The sequence below is a fragment of the Citrus sinensis genome, chromosome 3 (assembly GCF_022201045.2).
Source record: "Citrus sinensis cultivar Valencia sweet orange chromosome 3, DVS_A1.0, whole genome shotgun sequence".
In the NCBI taxonomy this organism is placed as follows: domain Eukaryota; kingdom Viridiplantae; phylum Streptophyta; class Magnoliopsida; order Sapindales; family Rutaceae; genus Citrus; species Citrus sinensis.
Genome location: NC_068558.1, coordinates 6,804,550 through 6,821,503, shown reverse-complemented (window position 1 = coordinate 6,821,503; position 16,954 = coordinate 6,804,550). Strand labels below are relative to the sequence as shown.

The window sequence follows — 16,954 nt, the reverse complement described above, 5'->3', positions numbered from 1 at the left end:
GTAATAATAAGATTGCAAAGAAATGAAAAATGGCACAATACCATTTTGAGCTTTAATAATAAAAAATTAGAAGTGTATTTAAAAAAAATCAAAAAAAAAATCAATATAACTGGAAAAAGGAGTTTTATGAGAAGGTTAGAGGGGTGCAAATAGTCCAACTCTAGAAAGATTTTATGGGGCCGTTAAAAGCTATTATGCTGCTGAGTTAATAGTTGAAGTCCTTTTTTCCTAGGCCCATTAAACGGACCACCAATCCGTCACCAATATGATAAACCATTCTTCAACGCAATTGACATCGTAGTACCCAAAGAAGGAATGCACACTACGTTCCAGCTTAGATTTTGCCTTCAAATCAGCAATCAACTGTCACCTATCACTCTTTTTATAAACATTTTTAAATTTTCACTTCACTAAAGAGGTAAGAAACCGAATTTGCTGACAAAATAGCAAAACGGTCCTATTTTTGGTTGACTTTCGTTCACAACTAATAAACACGTGTAATATTCAAAATAAGTTGATACCCCCTCACATAGATCTAGCATAAGCAAACCACCATTATTTTCTTGTTCCCAACTTTCATTTACATGTATGGGTTAATTTATTTTCAATATTGCACTTTTTTTTAAAAATTTTAAAGAGAGTAAATGAGAGCCAGACAAAAACGGTGTCGTTTTCCATTATGTTAGCAAATTCGGTCAGCAGGTCGGTCTCTATACCATCAACAACACTCTACTGGTCATATTGCCAGCCATGGCCTGTTTGTAAGGAGTCAATTTGACACGCGGCATGGCATGAGAAGCCGTGCAAATGAATAAATGATATCAAACTTGAAACTACTCACGAGTTCATTACGTCCAATATCTCGCGAGTTATTAAAAATGAGTTGAGTAGATTATACTAAACTCTTTAACCATAATACTCTTTAACCATATGCATAAACAGCGGCAATCTTATTGAAAAACAATATAAACCTGAATAATGTTATATATGATCGCATTATATGCTTATTTTGTAAGATTAAATGGGAGGGTAAATGTTACCAATTTATTTAACAACAATTGGATTTCCCTCTTTTACGTTTATGGATTATTCAAACATTTTAGATTTTTTAGGTGAAGTTATTAAATATTGACTATCAAAATTAAAAAAATTACATACTTATTTGATAATAATTATATCCAAATGAAAAGAGAATTATAATTTGATAAACCAACCTCATTTAGATTATACCTTTTCATGTACCTGTAATAAAAAGTGAAAAAAAATATTTTAAGAGCACTCGAGATTTTTTTATAAAGTAAATTAAATATATGTTTTATCACCCATAGATTAAATTGTTTCAATTATTTTAGATGAATATATTATATATGTCCAAATTAAGGAGAAAAAAATTGTAAATTTCTCCAATGACAACTTTAACCAAATGGAAAGAGTCTTACGATCAGGCAGCTAATATGAATTTGACAAATGTAAACAAATTTTTCCACACTTATCATTAATTTTAATTAATCGAAGTTCACTATTATTTAAAAAAATAAATAAAATTCACAATTACTGAAAAGAGAGAGGATTAGTACTTTACACTTGTCAAATTAAGATGGAAGGGTTAGACTTAGACAGGCCTCTTTCCCCAATGTGATGAGATTGGAAATTTTTGTGAAACATCAAAGCGAAATCCTAGTAAAATTTTCCTTTTCAACAACATTTTCGCGAGAAAATGAAAACCGGGAAGAAACTTTTCTTGGAAACCACCAAACGCGTCGTGACTCTCGAATGAATTTGCCCCAGTCTTAAAAACCCCCTAGTTTCAAGCTCAAAATCGCACAAACACCCGGCAACCTCCGTTAATAAAATTATTTTATATCATATTTAACTTAGATTATCGTTTCGATACTTTTCTTCTTGATGTTACGAAACCAACCTTTCTTTTTAACCAAATTCGCTACTACTCATAAAATATAATATTAAATACAGGAACGCCATGCAGCACCGCTACTGCAAGCAATCTTGATAGACTTCTTGTTTTTTTTTTTTTTTTCCTGGTTGTTTTTTGATTGATTCTTGATCGGACGATCATTAACAAGATGAGGCACGAAGAGCAAGCAAGGTCTCTGTTCGGTATCTCTCTTTCTGATCGATCCAGGTGGCAGCAATTCCTCATCTGCTCTTCTGGCTTCTTCTTTGGCTACCTTGTTAATGGCATTTGTGAGGTTTGTTTTACCTCTTTTTTTTTTTTTTTAATTTCCCATTTCTCTGAGGGTTTAAATTTGATTTATATATTTTGTGGGAAACTTTTCTTTCTTTTTTTTTTTTTTGAACTGGCTATGTTTTTTTGTTTGAGTTATTAATCTTGCATGTGTTTGATTTTGCTGCCCAGCTCTCTGTTTGGATCCTGAGAAAATTTGGAAAATAAAAGAAATGGAATTGTCATTTCTCTTGTTCTTAGTTTACTGTTTTATTCGTATTGAATTCTTATATCCATGTCATAATTAAATCATTTGCGTTTATTATCTGATTAGTTACATATTCATTTGTTTGATTTTCAGGAATATGTATACAATCGGCTTCAATTTAGGTATAAAATTCGCAATGGTGTTGCTACTTTAACATTTTTGGTTTGTTTGCTTACTTAAATATTTGATTTTTGCAGCTATGGCTGGTATTTCACTTTTGTGCAAGGATTTGTGTACTTGGTACTCATATACTTGCAAGGTTTCACCACCAAGCAGATGGTGAATCCGTGGAAGACTTATGTGAAACTCTCAGCGGTATTAATGGGTTCTCATGGATTAACCAAGGGGTCCTTGGCCTTTCTTAATTATCCGGCACAGATCATGTTCAAATCTACAAAGGTAAATTTATAGATAGAGTTTAAAACTTTTTGTTATTGCTGTCTTTGTCAAGTTTAAACCTTTATTGTACTCTTTGCAATTTGCATTAGGGAATGTGTGAGTATGAGATGCATATTTGGTTGCTTGTGGTTTACTTTATATCTTATGAGAGCTCATGTGATTTGAGAATTTAGGTACTGCCGGTGATGATAATGGGGGCCTTTATTCCTGGCTTGAGAAGGAAGTATCCTGCTCATGAATATGTCGCTGCCCTGCTTCTTGTTTTTGGTCTGATACTTTTCACTATGGCGGATGCCCAAACTTCTCCGAATTTTAGTTTGATCGGTGTCCTAATGATTTCCGGTGCTTTGGTTATGGATTCCTTTCTGGGAAATTTGCAAGAAGCAATTTTTACAGTGAATCCTGACACAACTCAGGTGATCAAACATCATTTACAATTAGCATATGAATACAAAAATAATTTGTCACAAAAATGTATCTTCTTTCTCTTGTTATTGATTTCTAATATTTCTTTGACAGATGGAGATGCTGTTTTGCTCTACAGTAGTTGGTTTGCCTTTTTTACTTGTACCGATGATTCTAACAGGAGAGCTTGTTAGGGCCTGGAATTCATGTTCACAAGTAAAGAACATTTCCTTTCGATATATTTATTATTTCCTTTTTCCTTCTCTTTCTCTCTTCTTTTGCTTCTTCTCCTCGGAGAGGTTTATTCAATGTGAATTTTATAATAAAGAAAGCCGGCCTAAATGAATTTTTTTTTTGGGGGGGAAAGTCAATGATCTGGTAGAATGTCTACTACTTTAGTTTATTTAATGCTTAATACTATATTCCAACTTGGTCAAGCAGGAATATTTTCTGCTGGTCCCCTTTTTTCTTTTTTTCTTTTTTTTTTTGGCTGGTCTTAGGAGTACTACAGTTGGCCCATCAGATTAATTAATCGTTTAGTGACAAATGAAGCTGATCCATTATTTTTATTTGTACTGATCATTGTCTGTGTTTTCTTTCTCTCTTTTTGTCTTTTGCAACTCATATCTGTTGTTACATTGGTGGGATCCTTGTCAAAGTCACCTAGGAATATTAATACGTCTGCTTTGCCATTGTCTGCTTTTACTTCTGTTTTTAGAATCAGGTTTCAATTCCTACAATGTATTTAGTTTGTGTCTTTAGTAATAATTCCACTTTTTGTTTCAATGTATTGCAGCATCTATATGTATATGGGGTGTTAGTATTTGAAGCCATGGCCACATTTGTGGGTCAGGTGTCTGTTTTGTCTCTCATTGCCCTTTTTGGAGCTGCTACCACTGCCATGGTAAGTGCATCTTCTATCTGCTTATCTAAATATCTACTTCATCAACAGGATTTGAAATGATTCTGTTATGTTGATCGCCAAACTGCATTGCAAAATGCTCTATAAAGGCATATGAAGATTTCGATTATGTTCACCTTGTTCCCTGTTTTCATCTGATATTTTCTTGTTACGATAGCATTCCTAACATTTTATGGTCACACTACATTTGTTCTCCAAATAGAACCATCTGAACATCGTTGAAAATGACAACACCGTATATTATTGGATCTCATGTTGAATTTTTTTTTTTTGTTTTCAAAAACCTCTAATTGTTGGATCTTACTTTTGCATTCACTTGCAGATAACCACTGCTAGAAAGGCAGTCACACTGTTTCTTTCATACTTGATATTTACAAAGCCATTAACCGAACAGCATGGAACTGGGCTTCTGCTCATTGCCATGGGAATCATATTGAAGATGTTGCCAGAAAATAAAGCCCCTGCCAACAACAGACCAAACTCACACAACAATGTCAAGCGCAGGAAGTCCCCTGAGCCAGAAGAGAAAAGCTTGGTTGAAACAAACGGAGAAGTTGAAGAGAAACAACCCTTAGTATAAACTATACAAAGGTCTATTTGTTTTTTCTCTGTCTTTTTTTTTTTATATATTTTATTTTTGAACTTTCATTTCATTTCGTTGGTCTTCTAGTACATCCATGGCATAGAAGTAGAATTTCAGCAAAGAAGCAGAGGCAATAATAGCTATTTGCAATGTAAAGTTCTTTGTTGCTAATGAATTTACATTCTTTTGAAAAATTGGTAATTCAATTTAGTTACAGTGACCACATGCATCAATTGAATACATTTCCAATTTTGTGCAAGAAAACAGGGGAAGTGACTCGTGTGACTCCGCACGGGAGTGAGTGTCGTTGCGAAAGTTGGCGAGAAAACTCCGTTCTAAATTTGCAGGGACATAACAAACACGTCATGATCATGTGCGCGAACCCCACCCACGCACGCACGCACATATACATACTAAAATTGCTCCAAAATTAAGAACATGAATGCGTGAGAGTTTGGTAACTTTTGAAATAATAATCATTAAAGATTTTGATGACTAACCTTAATTAATTTTGCAGTGTGCCAGTAGATTATACTTGTTTTTTTTTATTTAATATAAGAAACCAGAATTAATTACATTTTAGATGTTTATCAGTTATCACTCTGCAGTCTGCACCATTAGATTATGCTTGTATTTTATTTAATATAAAAAAAAAACCAAAGTTAATTACAATTTAGATGTTTATCACTCTGCATCTTTCGGATAAAAAAGCAGGCCCAATTGCATATAATGGTGGGCCCAATGAGCTTGGGCAACCTCATCACAACAGCACGTGGCCCATGTCTAAAAAATACAAACAAATGATGGCAGCCTCTTCGTTAAACGGTCCCAATTAAATGTTTAGTTCCCCACTTGATCCAACGGTCACAATTCTCCCATATTTCATTAATTTACTACCCAAATTAAAAAAAAAAAAAAAAAATTCACCCTTCTCTTTTTTTGTACCAACAGGCAGTAGCCTCAAATATAAGCAATAAGAAAATTCAAACCAAAACCCTAAATTTACCCGTTGCAGCTTCATTTTGTTTCTCTTTAAAATTAATAAAGTTCCATTACGAAAAATAAATAATAAATCATGAGAGGAACGAAACGTCTCGCCATGTCGGATTCGGCCAAGGACACGAACGACTCAGCTGTAAGTTCTTTTTTTTTTTTTGTTTCCGCATTCATTATAAGCCCTAAGCTATTTATTATTCCGTTTTGCGTATTTATTGAAATTATGAGGTTTGACAGCAATAATTTCCACTCAATTAAGCTTTACTGGAGTAGGTTTATTGATTTTTTTTAATTTTAAATTGAAAACATTGCTTAAATTGCCTAGCTTATTCATTATGATCAATGTATATAGCTGGTTGGTTTTTAGTTTATTAAATTCAAAACAATGTAAACTCAGAAATATTGAAAATTTCAAATTATTTTGGCATTGTCAGCTTAATTTATCTGGAAAGTTGTTGAGTAACATGGTGAATCGAGTTATTTGAGTACTAGTTATGAAAATCTATAATCATGTGAACTTACATGGTGCTTCTTCTTTTTTTCTTTTTTTTTTTAATGAATTTAGGTTATGGAAAATCTTGGTTTGAGGATTTTGGAATTTAGCTTATGTTGGAATTGGCTATCTTTGTTAGAATTCAGAGAACCTTGCATAGTTGCATTTATGGGGTTTTCTTTTTATCTTCTTTACTGCAAATGAGGAGATCTAAGAATCTAGTTATTTGTTATTTGGTGGCTTAATGCAAGTGGAAGCTGAAATAATTAGGATCAAGACTTAGTTGTGCATGAACTCTGTTCTATTGGTTGTTACAACATTCAAATGCTTCTTACAATATCCACAATGCCCTTTGAACTGTCGCACAATGGAGCTTTGGCTTCCAGAGAACTATTCAAGTTCTGGTAAATGATATTTGAATTCTCTCATGTTAGTCTTGGGTGCATATTTTGCATGTTTTTGATATGTCTACTATCATGTGAAGACTTATTGTAAACTTTTCAATGTTGATGCAGTTTGGAAATAAAAGAATAATGGAAGGATCCCTGTTTGATGTTCACAGGGCTGAGCCATCTCAACAACAGTCAATGACAACAGAACCATTGGATATGCAACGCGCTGAGTCGTCTCGACAGCATGTCAGTGCGCTCAATACCCAATTCGCTAGGTCTGTTTCTTTATCTCCCTTCCTTATTTCCCTATTTCATAAACTGCACTTCCATTGAGTAGTATGTTATTCTTCCCCTCCCCCCCCCCCTCTCTCTCCTCGTGTGGTTGGTATTGACTAGCTCATGAGGTCACTTGCGTGTACTACTAATACGTTCGTCAAATTTATTGTGTATGTTGTCTTATATTTCATATTTAAACTAGCTTATATTTTTTTTTTTCAAGAAAAAAAATATATTGTACTGTATTTGTAGAGTAATAAATTTGTATTTTGGTCTTTAGTAGTTTAGTTTAATTTCCTTGTTTTTGTCCTAGAAATTGCGGACTTTGATTCGTTATTATTTCTTTCCCTCATGACTATGTCATATGGAAATCTTTGGACAGTTGAATACGTAACCTTTTTTTTTTCATGAATAGTTGGGTGCAAACACAATTGAAGAACCACCCTGATGAACTTTGGGAAGATGGAGTTCAAGACTACTTAGCTCATGCTTCAAAGATAATGGTAATTTCTGGCAAACTCTTGGCACATTTGGAAAGTGTTAATATATATCCCCTTGGTTTGCAAACTGAATTGGTTTAGTTTCTAGTAATTGTTTTATGGATAACTTGTGTAGCAAACTAGCAATCAAGCATATTTGCTTAGGACATACCTCGCCACAGTGATAAGGATCTGCAAAATGATGAACAATATAATATTAGCTGTGATTTAGTTAACAGCCAATTTTAAGGCCATTTTCTCAATAAAATAATGTTTTAAGTACCTTTTCAGGGGAAAATGTGATTTGAAATGCTCATGCTCATTATTGTTTTTAAAATTAGCCTCTAGTCAATACTCTGTCCGTATATGATCTAATGTAAGTGAAGACATTATGTTTGATTTTCTAACTCCATTCATGTGCAACTTTGACCCTTTGCAGGAGAAGTTCCGTGATGTTGTCGACTGGCTCAAAGCAAATACTTTAAAAGCAGGAAATTCATCTGCTGCCGAACCTTTTGCAAAGGAAAAGAAATTAGAAACTGAAATCAAGATTAATGATGTAAAATCATCTCAGGAGAAAACATTTACTCCGGTAACTACAACCACAAGCTTTGCAACTTCTGGGAGCTTTGGACTCCTCTCTAGCAGTTCAGCTACAGGGAGCTCTGGAATATTCTTCAGCAGTGCAGCTTCTGGGACCTCTGGAATATTCTCCAACAATTCAGCTTCAGGAGGCTCTGGACTGTTCTCCAGCAATTCAGCCTCAGGGAGTTCTGGACTGTTCTCCAGCAATGCAGTTTCAGGGAGCTCTGGACTATTCTCTAACAATGCAGCTTCAGGGAGCTCTGGACTGTTCTCCAACAAATCAACTTCAGGAAGTTCACTATTTTCCAGCAATGGCACTTCAGGAAGTTCTCTATTCTCCGACAATGCAACCTCAGGGAGTTCTCTAATCTCCAACAGTGCAGCTTCATGGAGCTCTGGAGCTGTCTCCAACAGTCAAACGCCTGTTTTCTTTGGTAAGTGTTCTCTTTTGTACTTAGATGATTTGCGTTATTAAATTTTTGTATTCCTACATGTGTATTCTCTAGATGATATGGAAAGTAGTTTTAGTTGAATAATAAAGGTGGAAACACTTTATAATAGGTTATGGTAAAATCTGGAATAATCCATAACGGATTGTTTACAATGATCTCTGCACTATTTGCTAGATTATCTGCCTTCTCTGGTTTTAACACTAAACTAGAAAAGGATGATAATTTAGTAGGGTGTGGTTTGATTGTTCAATTTGAAACATACAAATGAAGGAGTAATGTGTTTGACGTTTGATTGCATTTGCTTTTTTTGGGGAGATTATATGATTTCTAGTGGTGCTGCTTCAATATTTTTGTTCCAGGAAATCAAAGCTCGCTTCTCCAAAACAGTAATGATTTGAATGACGCTGATGGTGGTGAGTTGATTTTTTTTTTTTAATACATACATAAATGTATGCATGTATATTTTTTATTTGATTTGTTAAACCCATCACTTCATTAAACCATTTGTGCATTTTCACACTCACTTGCATGACATATTTGATAATCTTTTTCTCTTCATAAGGTTGCAAATACTCACATTATTCTTCTGATTAAGTTGTTTAGATCAAAATGATTTTATGAAGGAATGGCAGATTCAGTAATGAAACTTTGTTGGTTGGTTGTTTTTACCATCTTGGCACTGTGCCTTTGGTTTCCGAGAATTGATGTAATTGAGCTTCCTGCCTTTGTGACTTCTGACTTCTTGTGTTACTGAAATCAGTTGTAGTATTTATCAAAAAAAGAAAAAAGAAATCAGTTGTAGTAGAGTTGCTTTTCCTTTGTTTATGGTTTTATTCTCTGGTTCAGGGTCTCAGTTTTTATGATGTCTTCTCCTTTTTTATGTTGACAGCTTGTACCTTCACAGAACCATGAATTCTACAATGGATAATTTTATAAATATTTCTTTATTGACCGGGAATTTCTTTCTCCTTTCACAAGCATAATTAATGCCCTGTTTTTGGATTATCAGAAGATGAAGTACCGCAGCCTAGTAGCCCATCTCTGAAGAAGTCAGAAGAGAAGGGCATTATTGTAGTCCATGAAGTCAAGTGCAAACTTTATGTCAAGGTATTTTCTTGTGAAAACCTATACAATGTTATGCCTCGAAGTGCCAGATACATGGTGTTTATTCTTACCCTTCTCAAGAGATAATTTTTTCTTAAGCTTATTCACAGCTATATCTTTTTCTTTTTATTTGTATTATATGTTCAGTCGAGTGATCCTGCTGATAAAGACACGTGGAAAGATAGAGGCACAGGGCAGCTTTCCATAAAATGCAAAGAGGGTATCAGCAAGGGTACAAAAGAGTCCAAGCCAACAATTCTTGTTCGAAATGATGTATGTTCCCTCTTTTATATATTTTGTTGTGTGAAATTAATTTTGTGTGACAGCTTGTTCAGTTAACTATAAATTTGCTCCTGCTTATTATTTCTGTTTTTTAGAGTGATAGATTTAAGAATATGGAGACTGAAATCAAGGTACTTATGTTTACGGCTTGGGGAATTGCGCAGAATGTCAACTGCATTTCTAAACTTTTTTTTTTTTAAGGGGTGACCAGTCAAATGAAACTGTAAGAAATCTACTCAGCCAGGCCCCTGGGGGCATCGGATTTCTAAAACTTGATGATCGTCAATTTAATTGCCCTGAAATCCAGTGACATTAATGTACCGTCTCCATTATCTGGCTAATTGTTTTTCATTAAATTAGAAAGACAATATGAGTCATTTCTTTTAAGTGATGGATTTCAAGGGGAAATATTTAATTGTTACATTTGCATGTATTGTTGGTGGAGAATACTGAATGGAGAGATCATTAGTCAACAGCTTCAGGCAATGTCTTTCTTGAGGTACATTTAGTGGAGAACAAAAGCAACAGCAAAATAAAGAAAATGGCGTCACCACTAGATTGGATATAATATTTCAATTCAATATTCCTTGTAGAGAATGTGATTTAAAAATACAATTATTCCTAATATGTGTCTATTCCTGTTGAAAAATTATGTGTTGTCATGGTATCTTAGATTCCTTCTTAAGGAAAATTCTCTCATTTTGCTCATTTTCCTGACATTGCCCCTGTTTCTGTAATAACTTTATAACTCATGTTGTGTCATGTTTTTTTCTTTTTAATTTTTCTTCGTCTTCTTTTGTTTTTATTTGATGTTCATGCATGATTTTTATTTACTCAACATATACTTCCACGTTTATTAACCTTTCATTTACGGCAGGTGGGAAGGGTGCTGCTTAACGCTTTGCTTTATCCAGGAATAAAGACAAATTTACAAAAGAATTCCATCGTTGCAATATTTCATACTTCGGTAAATCATATTAATATGATTTTTTTTTTGGCATTTAATTTATACTGTTTTGGTTGGTTAGTTTAGATCTGACAAACAACTACAGATGCAATACAAGGCTTCCCTATGCAGATTTTAGGATCAAACATTAAGGCCCTTTGGGTTCATCTGGGACCAAAGGTCCTTAAGTTATATGTTAAAGCATTTATGCTAATAATATCATGTAATTTATAGTTAGTAACTTCCTTTGGGTTCTGTAGGGTGATGATGCTGGTGGTGGCAATAATGGCAGTGCTGCAGCACGTACCTTCTTAATCAGAACAAAAACGGAGGAAGATCGTAATAAGCTTGCAACAGCTATCCAAGAATATGCACCTGCTTCGTGAGTGTAGCGTTAGGCGACAGTATCAAATTGTAATGATTATTCCTGGAATAGTGGCATTACCCTTATTGTTATGACTTAAATTTTCCCAAGTTTGCTGTATAATGAAGTGAGGCCTCTGTTTTCCTATTTGAGGCTCAAGAGCAACGGGGTAAGTTTTTATAAGTTAAGACCTACGACATGATCGTACGTTTAAGAGGTTATATACTTGTATCATAAGAGAATAGTCGGCATGATATTTGATTAATATTTATGATTAAAAAAACTAACTTACAATTTTTCCTGTGTTCTCTCTCTTTTTGTTGTCAGGTGTCTTTTCAATATAGTGCAGTTACAGAAGTTAAATACATCACTATTTTGATTCTTTTCTACGAGAACAAATTTTATCCCATCTTGCACTAGGATGCTCGATAACAAGCATTTTGGATGTTTTAAGACTGGAATTATCCAACTTATATAAAAGCCTGCACTCCTGGCACCAGGTGGATAAGCAAATAGGTTCAAGATTAATCGGTTCAGCTTGATGCATAAAATCATATAATTGATTTAATTTCATCAATCAAAATTAAGAGGCGTATTTTCTTCCTTAATTATATTGTATAATTGAGAGAAGATTGTCTTCTACCCTACTTAAGTGTGAGTGAAGTAGTCATTCCTCGTTAAAATTTGAGCAGAACTCTATAAACATTGATATAAGTTGGTCTCAATAATAGTTTAATTTGTAAATATCAATTATAATCTCATATAATATGAATTGTAGTTTAAGCAATAGTCGCATGTAATAAAATAAAAAAAACTCGGTGCACGTAAAAAAAGCTTTTAAATAGACAAATGGCAGCCATATCCTCTACATTTGCATTAGTAATTAGAGTTGAAACTTTTGTGCTGAATTTTAAGAAGTCAATTGAATTTAGTAACCTCAAACTAATACACTGCAATTATTTTCCTGACCAGAAAAGCATCATTACTCAATCACATCACAAAAAATTAAACAATTCAGGACCTATATATAGGAGTTCAGCTTCTCAGATGAACCAATCTCTGTCTCTGCTTCCAGTTCTCAGGCATACAGTTCTTTCAGTCAGTATAATAATCTTCCCCGCTCAAACACCCACCCAATAATATTGATTGCATATCCCTTTCTAACAGACAAGTGATAATCTAAGGGATGGGGCAGTTGGGATGTGCGTGCATGATGCCCAACGGATGACTGATTCGGTCACCACGAGATTAAGTTGATCAAGCTCACCGAGTCCGATTGTACGATTCCGTTTATTGTGGATGCCTGAAGCCCTTGAAGCAGTAGTGCCACCTCTTGGAACTTCTGTCCTGTCCTCTATTTCCCTTACCTCACGCCTAACAGGAAGTAAGGAACCTGGCAGAACAAACAGCTTTTCCAAGTTTGATTCTGTACATGCAAAGCCAAAATGCTTGGGTTAAGGGTTATTGCAGAGAAGAAACCCAATTTGTCAATATTACTTTTGCAACCAAGAGAAAAGTGGTCTAGATTATTTTGGTAATTCTTTCAAGCAATCATTAGTGCATTCAATCTGCAATAAAGGAACACAGCCAGGTAAGGAAACTGCTCTTTAGGAACAAAGTAGGAAGTTATGCGTGTGTTACTTATCACTTGTGGTGCACTGATTTTAATAATGAGCAGAACCAGCCATTGTCATCATGTTCCACTTGACAAATATCAATCCTCTAATTAGTTTCCTAGATCCTTTCTATTTTATATTTAATTAAAGCAATGTGATTATGAACAATTAACTCAAGACATAAACCTAAATATTTGGTCCCAAACTTAACTATTAGACTATGCAATGGTCCTTTACAAAACCTGTGGCAAGGAATCATATGAACATATATACCTCCATGCTTTTCGTCCAGTTTTGTCATGTTGACTTTATGTCCTAATGAAGCATTTCCTTGCTCAACTGCAGAAATTGGGCTGAAGAAAGAAAAGCTTGGCATCGAAGGGATTGGTGAAGAGAAGTCAGCCACACTTGATTTACAGCAGCTGCTAAAAGAAAAACCTCCATATCCTGAGCAAGGAGTACCGTCATCAGCGAGGAAAGCAGAAAATGATGATTTACAAGTGAATGCAGGTGACTGTTCCAGTTGACCATCACCAAAACTACAGTCCATATTCCTGGAGATAAATGTGGCAGAGAAAGAACTTCCACCCACTTCCAGCTGTTTGCAACAAAGGTCATCTTGCTTGCATGGTTTTTGTGCTACTTGTTCACATTCCTCCATCCAGGAGTGGGCTGCAAAAGTAAACTATATTGTTAGTTTCGGTGTAGAAATTTCGAAAACACATCTTTTGTGACATCCAAAGATTACTTTTCAATAAGAACCAAATTACATTTAATATGCAGTACCGAAAAGAAACAGCTCTATTGTGTAAATAATCACAAATGGCATTTAACTGACAATGTCATAACTTTTTACCACATACAACAGCAATCAAATTCTTAGTCAACAAACTCACAAATTGAACAAGCACAAAACTAGTTCACTAGGTATTTATTGCTATTTACTTCAATTGCCACGCAATAACCCAGAGTATATCTACTAACTTCTTTGTCACTTTTAAGCCACTTTACTGACAAAACTGCATAACTGACATACCTAGAACCTCTGCTGCAGTCAGCCTAGTTGAAGGATCTACACGAAGCATTCCCATGATCAAGTCCCTGGCAGATGCAGATATATGATCCCAGGGATCAGAAGGGAACCGTAGATCTGCAGCCCTAACAGCATCAAAAATCTTTGACTTAGTCTTCCCCCAAAAAGGAGGCATCCCACTGAGAAGAATGTACAAGATAACGCCAGCACTCCACACATCAGCAGCCTGATTGTAGCCCCCTGCCAGTACCTCAGGGGCTATATAAAACGGGCTCCCAACTGTCCCATGCAAATTCTGGCCTGTTTGACAAAAACCAAATATACTTACATAGGAAAACTTGCAACCATACTTATAGATCCGCACTAAATGAGACAGTAAAAGATAGAGGCCTTACCAGCTTTTATGTAAGTTGCCAGACCAAAGTCTGCTAATTTAATTGGAGAGGATGAGGACTTTGTAGCCAAGAGAATATTTTCCGGCTTTAAATCCCGATGAACAACTCCATTGCCATGACAATAACTAACCACTTGCATCAAGTGCCTAAAAATAACTCTAGCCTCAGTCTCAGAAAACCTCCCATATTTTTCAAGTCGGTGAAATAGCTCCCCACCTGCGCATAATTCCATCAGCAGATGTACGTAATCCTCCTCCTCATAAACTGCTTTGAGGTCTACAACATTAGGATGCCCTGATAACTTAGTCATTATTTCAATCTCCAGCTTGATGCTACGAACGTCTTCGACCGTAACCAATCTATCTTTTGCAATAGACTTACAAGCCAAAACCTCACCAGTAAACTTATCGGAACATTCTCTAATGACACCAAATTGCCCCCATCCCAATTGCTTTCCAAGAACATACCGATCGCTCAAATTTGAGATCTGGGTTGCATCCAAAATGGTTCCAGTAAGGCTTGAGACTTTGTAACTGTTGCAGAATTGTGTTGAAAGCTGGCTACTATCTTCACTATTGTTTGTGTCCATACCAATAATGCTCAACTCTAATTATAAGAAGCCACCAATCAACAACTTGCTTTTAAGTCTCAATACTATCTAATCATCATCTTCCTTTAGCAAAATAATTCACTGAATCGACATCCAAAAGGAGTGTAACCCATCATCACTAAATAAGCTCATATCATGAACAATATTGACAACAAAGGATAGACCCACCAATTGCCAAAACTACGAAGATGGGATTCTTCGATGTTCAACATCTACTACCTACTGAACAAAGAAGAACTTTCAAATTTCAGACAACTTGCTTAAACCCCAAAATTCTATGGTTTCTATATTTCTTTTCTCCCATACCATGTTATCCTTTTCTATGGTTTGAATGCTTAAATTTCCTTTACATGTATGCAAAACGTAAAATAAAAGCAGCCTATCTTTTTCGAACTTTTTCCTCAGATCCGGAAGCGGAACAGAAAGTAATAAAACACAAAGCAGAACCTCCAAAACAAAACAGAAACTCACCCACATGAGAATTCTCAAACTGAAGCTCAAAAGTTCTTAACTTTCAAGACAACAAAACAACCCGCAAGCTTCCCAATAATAGAAACATCATGCAGAAAACCCTGAGACAACCTCGAACATTTGTAATTTAAAAAAAAAATGTACACCAAAACAACCACAAGGTTCAAATCTTTAGTCAACAAAATATATGATGCATCAAAAAGAGCCACATTTTAGTGTAGCTTAGAGAGAGAAAAGACAGAGACTGACCTGTTCAATGAACCATTGAAGAAGATCAACTCCATCACCCCCGGTCCAAAAACCAGTCACATTTTCTTCTCTCATTAGTTCAAACACTCTCCACATGTTACCGGTAACCGGAAGAACCATTACATAACTATTCATATTATTTTATTCTTGCGAAATACCAAGCACTACGAAGTAATGTGCAAATCAAAATTATACCCTCACCACTAGCATCTCACACGTGTCCAAGAGAGCCAACTTGACAATCCGGGCCACCGATTTTGCAAACCCTTTTATTCCCAGATTACCCTCACGTGGGCACGTGCCCTTATTATGAAATATGATTAAGCGAATTACCAGCAGTTTATATTTTTGTATTTTTAATTTAAGGAAGCTTCCATTATTATTTTATCTTTAAACTTTGCTTTTTGGAAATACATTTATTTCAAAATTATTGCGGTGGAGGGGAAATTAAAGCAAGTTAAATGCAACAAGGGTTAGGGTAGCTATCAGGTAATTCAGTGAGAAAGTTGAAAGTGGGACCCTGAGGAGAAGCAGTGGTTGGATGGCCATGATTGCGTTTCTGTATTTCGTTTCTGACGAGTGTGGGTCCTGATTGATTGGTTTGATCAGGGGCTGGTACAGGTGGCCGTGACTGGGCGCCTTTTTTGGGGGGGAAAAAAAAAAAGCAAAAATGTTGAGGGAAGGGAACTACTTATATTTGTAACTTCATATCATTATTGCATTAGATTAAAAGAAAGCAAAATCCCAGCTGGGATTCGTGTTGTGATTAGCTGTGACTGTATAAATTTGTGTGCATCTTGTCACGTTGCCTTAAAACTGTGTTTCCATGTTGACAGACCAGCTTTACACTCTTCTTGCACGGCACCGAATAATGTAATTTTAACTTTTTTAAAAAAATAAAAAGAAACTGTTTGACTTTTTAGAATTTTGACATGGATTTCAATGAAACACTTTGTGTCGCCTTTGACTTCTATGTTGTATGGTGATTTTGAGACCGAGTCAGGGTCAAGTACACCAGAACTTGGATTATCTTCTCGGACAAAATTACCACCTCATCAAAAATTATTTTCGCGAATGATCACGCGTTGCTCATGACATTGTTCAATTATTTATTTATTTTTTTGTGTGTGTACAATACTAATAGAATTTAAGACTTAAATTGGGCGGCTAAATGGTAATGCTAGTTTAGAAAAAAAATAATTTAACAAATAATGTTTAATCAATATTTGACTTCCTGTTTTTTGAATTTTTCTCCCTTAAAATACTTTTTTAAAGGAAAAAAAAAAAGAAATAAGCATGACCCTTGTTTCTTTTTCCATAATTTATCATGTCTAATTATGATGATTATTTTTTTTCTAATTTCGACTGCCATTGATAAGAAAGATTGAGTCAAAACTTTAGGAGAAAATTATGGAAAAGTGTCCACTTTTAGCATAAGGACGAAATTGG

General features: G+C 35.0%; 3 protein-coding genes across 15 annotated transcripts; 2 read left to right on the top strand and 1 right to left on the bottom strand.

The window, feature by feature from the left end:
- The first annotated feature begins 1,653 nt into the window (after nucleotides 1–1,653).
- Nucleotides 1,654–4,982, top strand: LOC102609568 (UDP-galactose/UDP-glucose transporter 2). The gene is made up of 7 exons (XM_006477323.4): nucleotides 1,654–2,210; nucleotides 2,547–2,575; nucleotides 2,651–2,852; nucleotides 3,026–3,268; nucleotides 3,372–3,473; nucleotides 4,054–4,161; nucleotides 4,502–4,982. Exons 1-7 carry the CDS (start codon nucleotides 2,085–2,087, stop codon nucleotides 4,757–4,759), a joined length of 1,068 nt encoding a protein of 355 aa, XP_006477386.2. The 5' UTR covers nucleotides 1,654–2,084; the 3' UTR covers nucleotides 4,760–4,982.
- Nucleotides 4,774–11,435, top strand: LOC102609104 (uncharacterized). Of its 3 annotated transcripts, none has more exons than XM_052436578.1 (10): nucleotides 4,774–4,913; nucleotides 5,030–5,897; nucleotides 6,814–6,918; nucleotides 7,335–7,422; nucleotides 7,838–8,417; nucleotides 8,795–8,848; nucleotides 9,445–9,542; nucleotides 9,687–9,812; nucleotides 10,699–10,788; nucleotides 11,028–11,435. In XM_052436578.1, exons 3-10 carry the CDS (start codon nucleotides 6,839–6,841, stop codon nucleotides 11,151–11,153), a joined length of 1,242 nt encoding a protein of 413 aa, XP_052292538.1. In that variant the 5' UTR covers nucleotides 4,774–4,913; nucleotides 5,030–5,897; nucleotides 6,814–6,838; the 3' UTR covers nucleotides 11,154–11,435. The 3 variants fall into 3 exon arrangements, with proteins under 3 accessions (XP_052292538.1, XP_052292537.1, XP_006477384.2); XM_052436577.1 differs by lacking the exon at nucleotides 11,028–11,435 and adding an exon at nucleotides 10,874–10,940 and having other exon boundaries at nucleotides 6,767–6,918; XM_006477321.4 differs by lacking the exon at nucleotides 4,774–4,913 and having other exon boundaries at nucleotides 5,354–5,897; nucleotides 6,767–6,918.
- Nucleotides 11,436–11,956: 521 nt separating this feature from the next.
- On the bottom strand, nucleotides 11,957–15,663 carry LOC102608039 (calcium-dependent protein kinase 17). Of its 11 annotated transcripts, none has more exons than XM_052436572.1 (6): nucleotides 15,506–15,607; nucleotides 15,257–15,357; nucleotides 14,176–14,866; nucleotides 13,784–14,080; nucleotides 13,021–13,419; nucleotides 11,957–12,557 (listed from the first exon to the last, which is right to left on the bottom strand). In XM_052436572.1, the coding sequence occupies exons 3-6, from the start codon at nucleotides 14,762–14,764 to the stop codon at nucleotides 12,292–12,294; spliced, it is 1,551 nt and encodes a 516-aa protein (XP_052292532.1). In that variant the 5' UTR covers nucleotides 14,765–14,866; nucleotides 15,257–15,357; nucleotides 15,506–15,607; the 3' UTR covers nucleotides 11,957–12,291. The 11 variants fall into 11 exon arrangements, with proteins under 11 accessions (XP_052292532.1, XP_052292533.1, XP_052292536.1 ...); XM_052436573.1 differs by having other exon boundaries at nucleotides 14,176–14,781; XM_052436576.1 differs by having other exon boundaries at nucleotides 14,176–14,662.
- Nucleotides 15,664–16,954: the final 1,291 nt, after the last annotated feature.

Excerpts from the sequence above, each read along its gene's own strand:
- LOC102609568 (XM_006477323.4), top strand. The coding sequence starts at position 2,085 with ATGAGGCACGAAGAGCAAGCAAGGTCTCTGTTCGGTATCTCTCTTTCT. Across the intron at positions 2,211-2,546 it reads TTGTTAATGGCATTTGTGAG|GAATATGTATACAATCGGCT; the intron begins GTTTGTTTTACC and ends TTTGATTTTCAG. Across the intron at positions 3,474-4,053 it reads CCTGGAATTCATGTTCACAA|CATCTATATGTATATGGGGT; the intron begins GTAAAGAACATT and ends AATGTATTGCAG.
- LOC102609104 (XM_006477321.4), top strand. The coding sequence starts at position 5,838 with ATGAGAGGAACGAAACGTCTCGCCATGTCGGATTCGGCCAAGGACACG. Across the intron at positions 9,543-9,686 it reads AGTGCAAACTTTATGTCAAG|TCGAGTGATCCTGCTGATAA; the intron begins GTATTTTCTTGT and ends TTATATGTTCAG. Across the intron at positions 9,813-10,698 it reads CAATTCTTGTTCGAAATGAT|GTGGGAAGGGTGCTGCTTAA; the intron begins GTATGTTCCCTC and ends CATTTACGGCAG.
- LOC102608039 (XM_052436568.1), bottom strand. The coding sequence starts at position 15,640 with ATGAATAGTTATGTAATGGTTCTTCCGGTTACCGGTAACATGTGGAGA. Across the intron at positions 13,420-13,783 it reads GACTGCAGCAGAGGTTCTAG|CCCACTCCTGGATGGAGGAA; the intron begins GTATGTCAGTTA and ends TTACTTTTGCAG. Across the intron at positions 12,558-13,020 it reads ACTGGACGAAAAGCATGGAG|AATCAAACTTGGAAAAGCTG; the intron begins GTATATATGTTC and ends TTGCATGTACAG.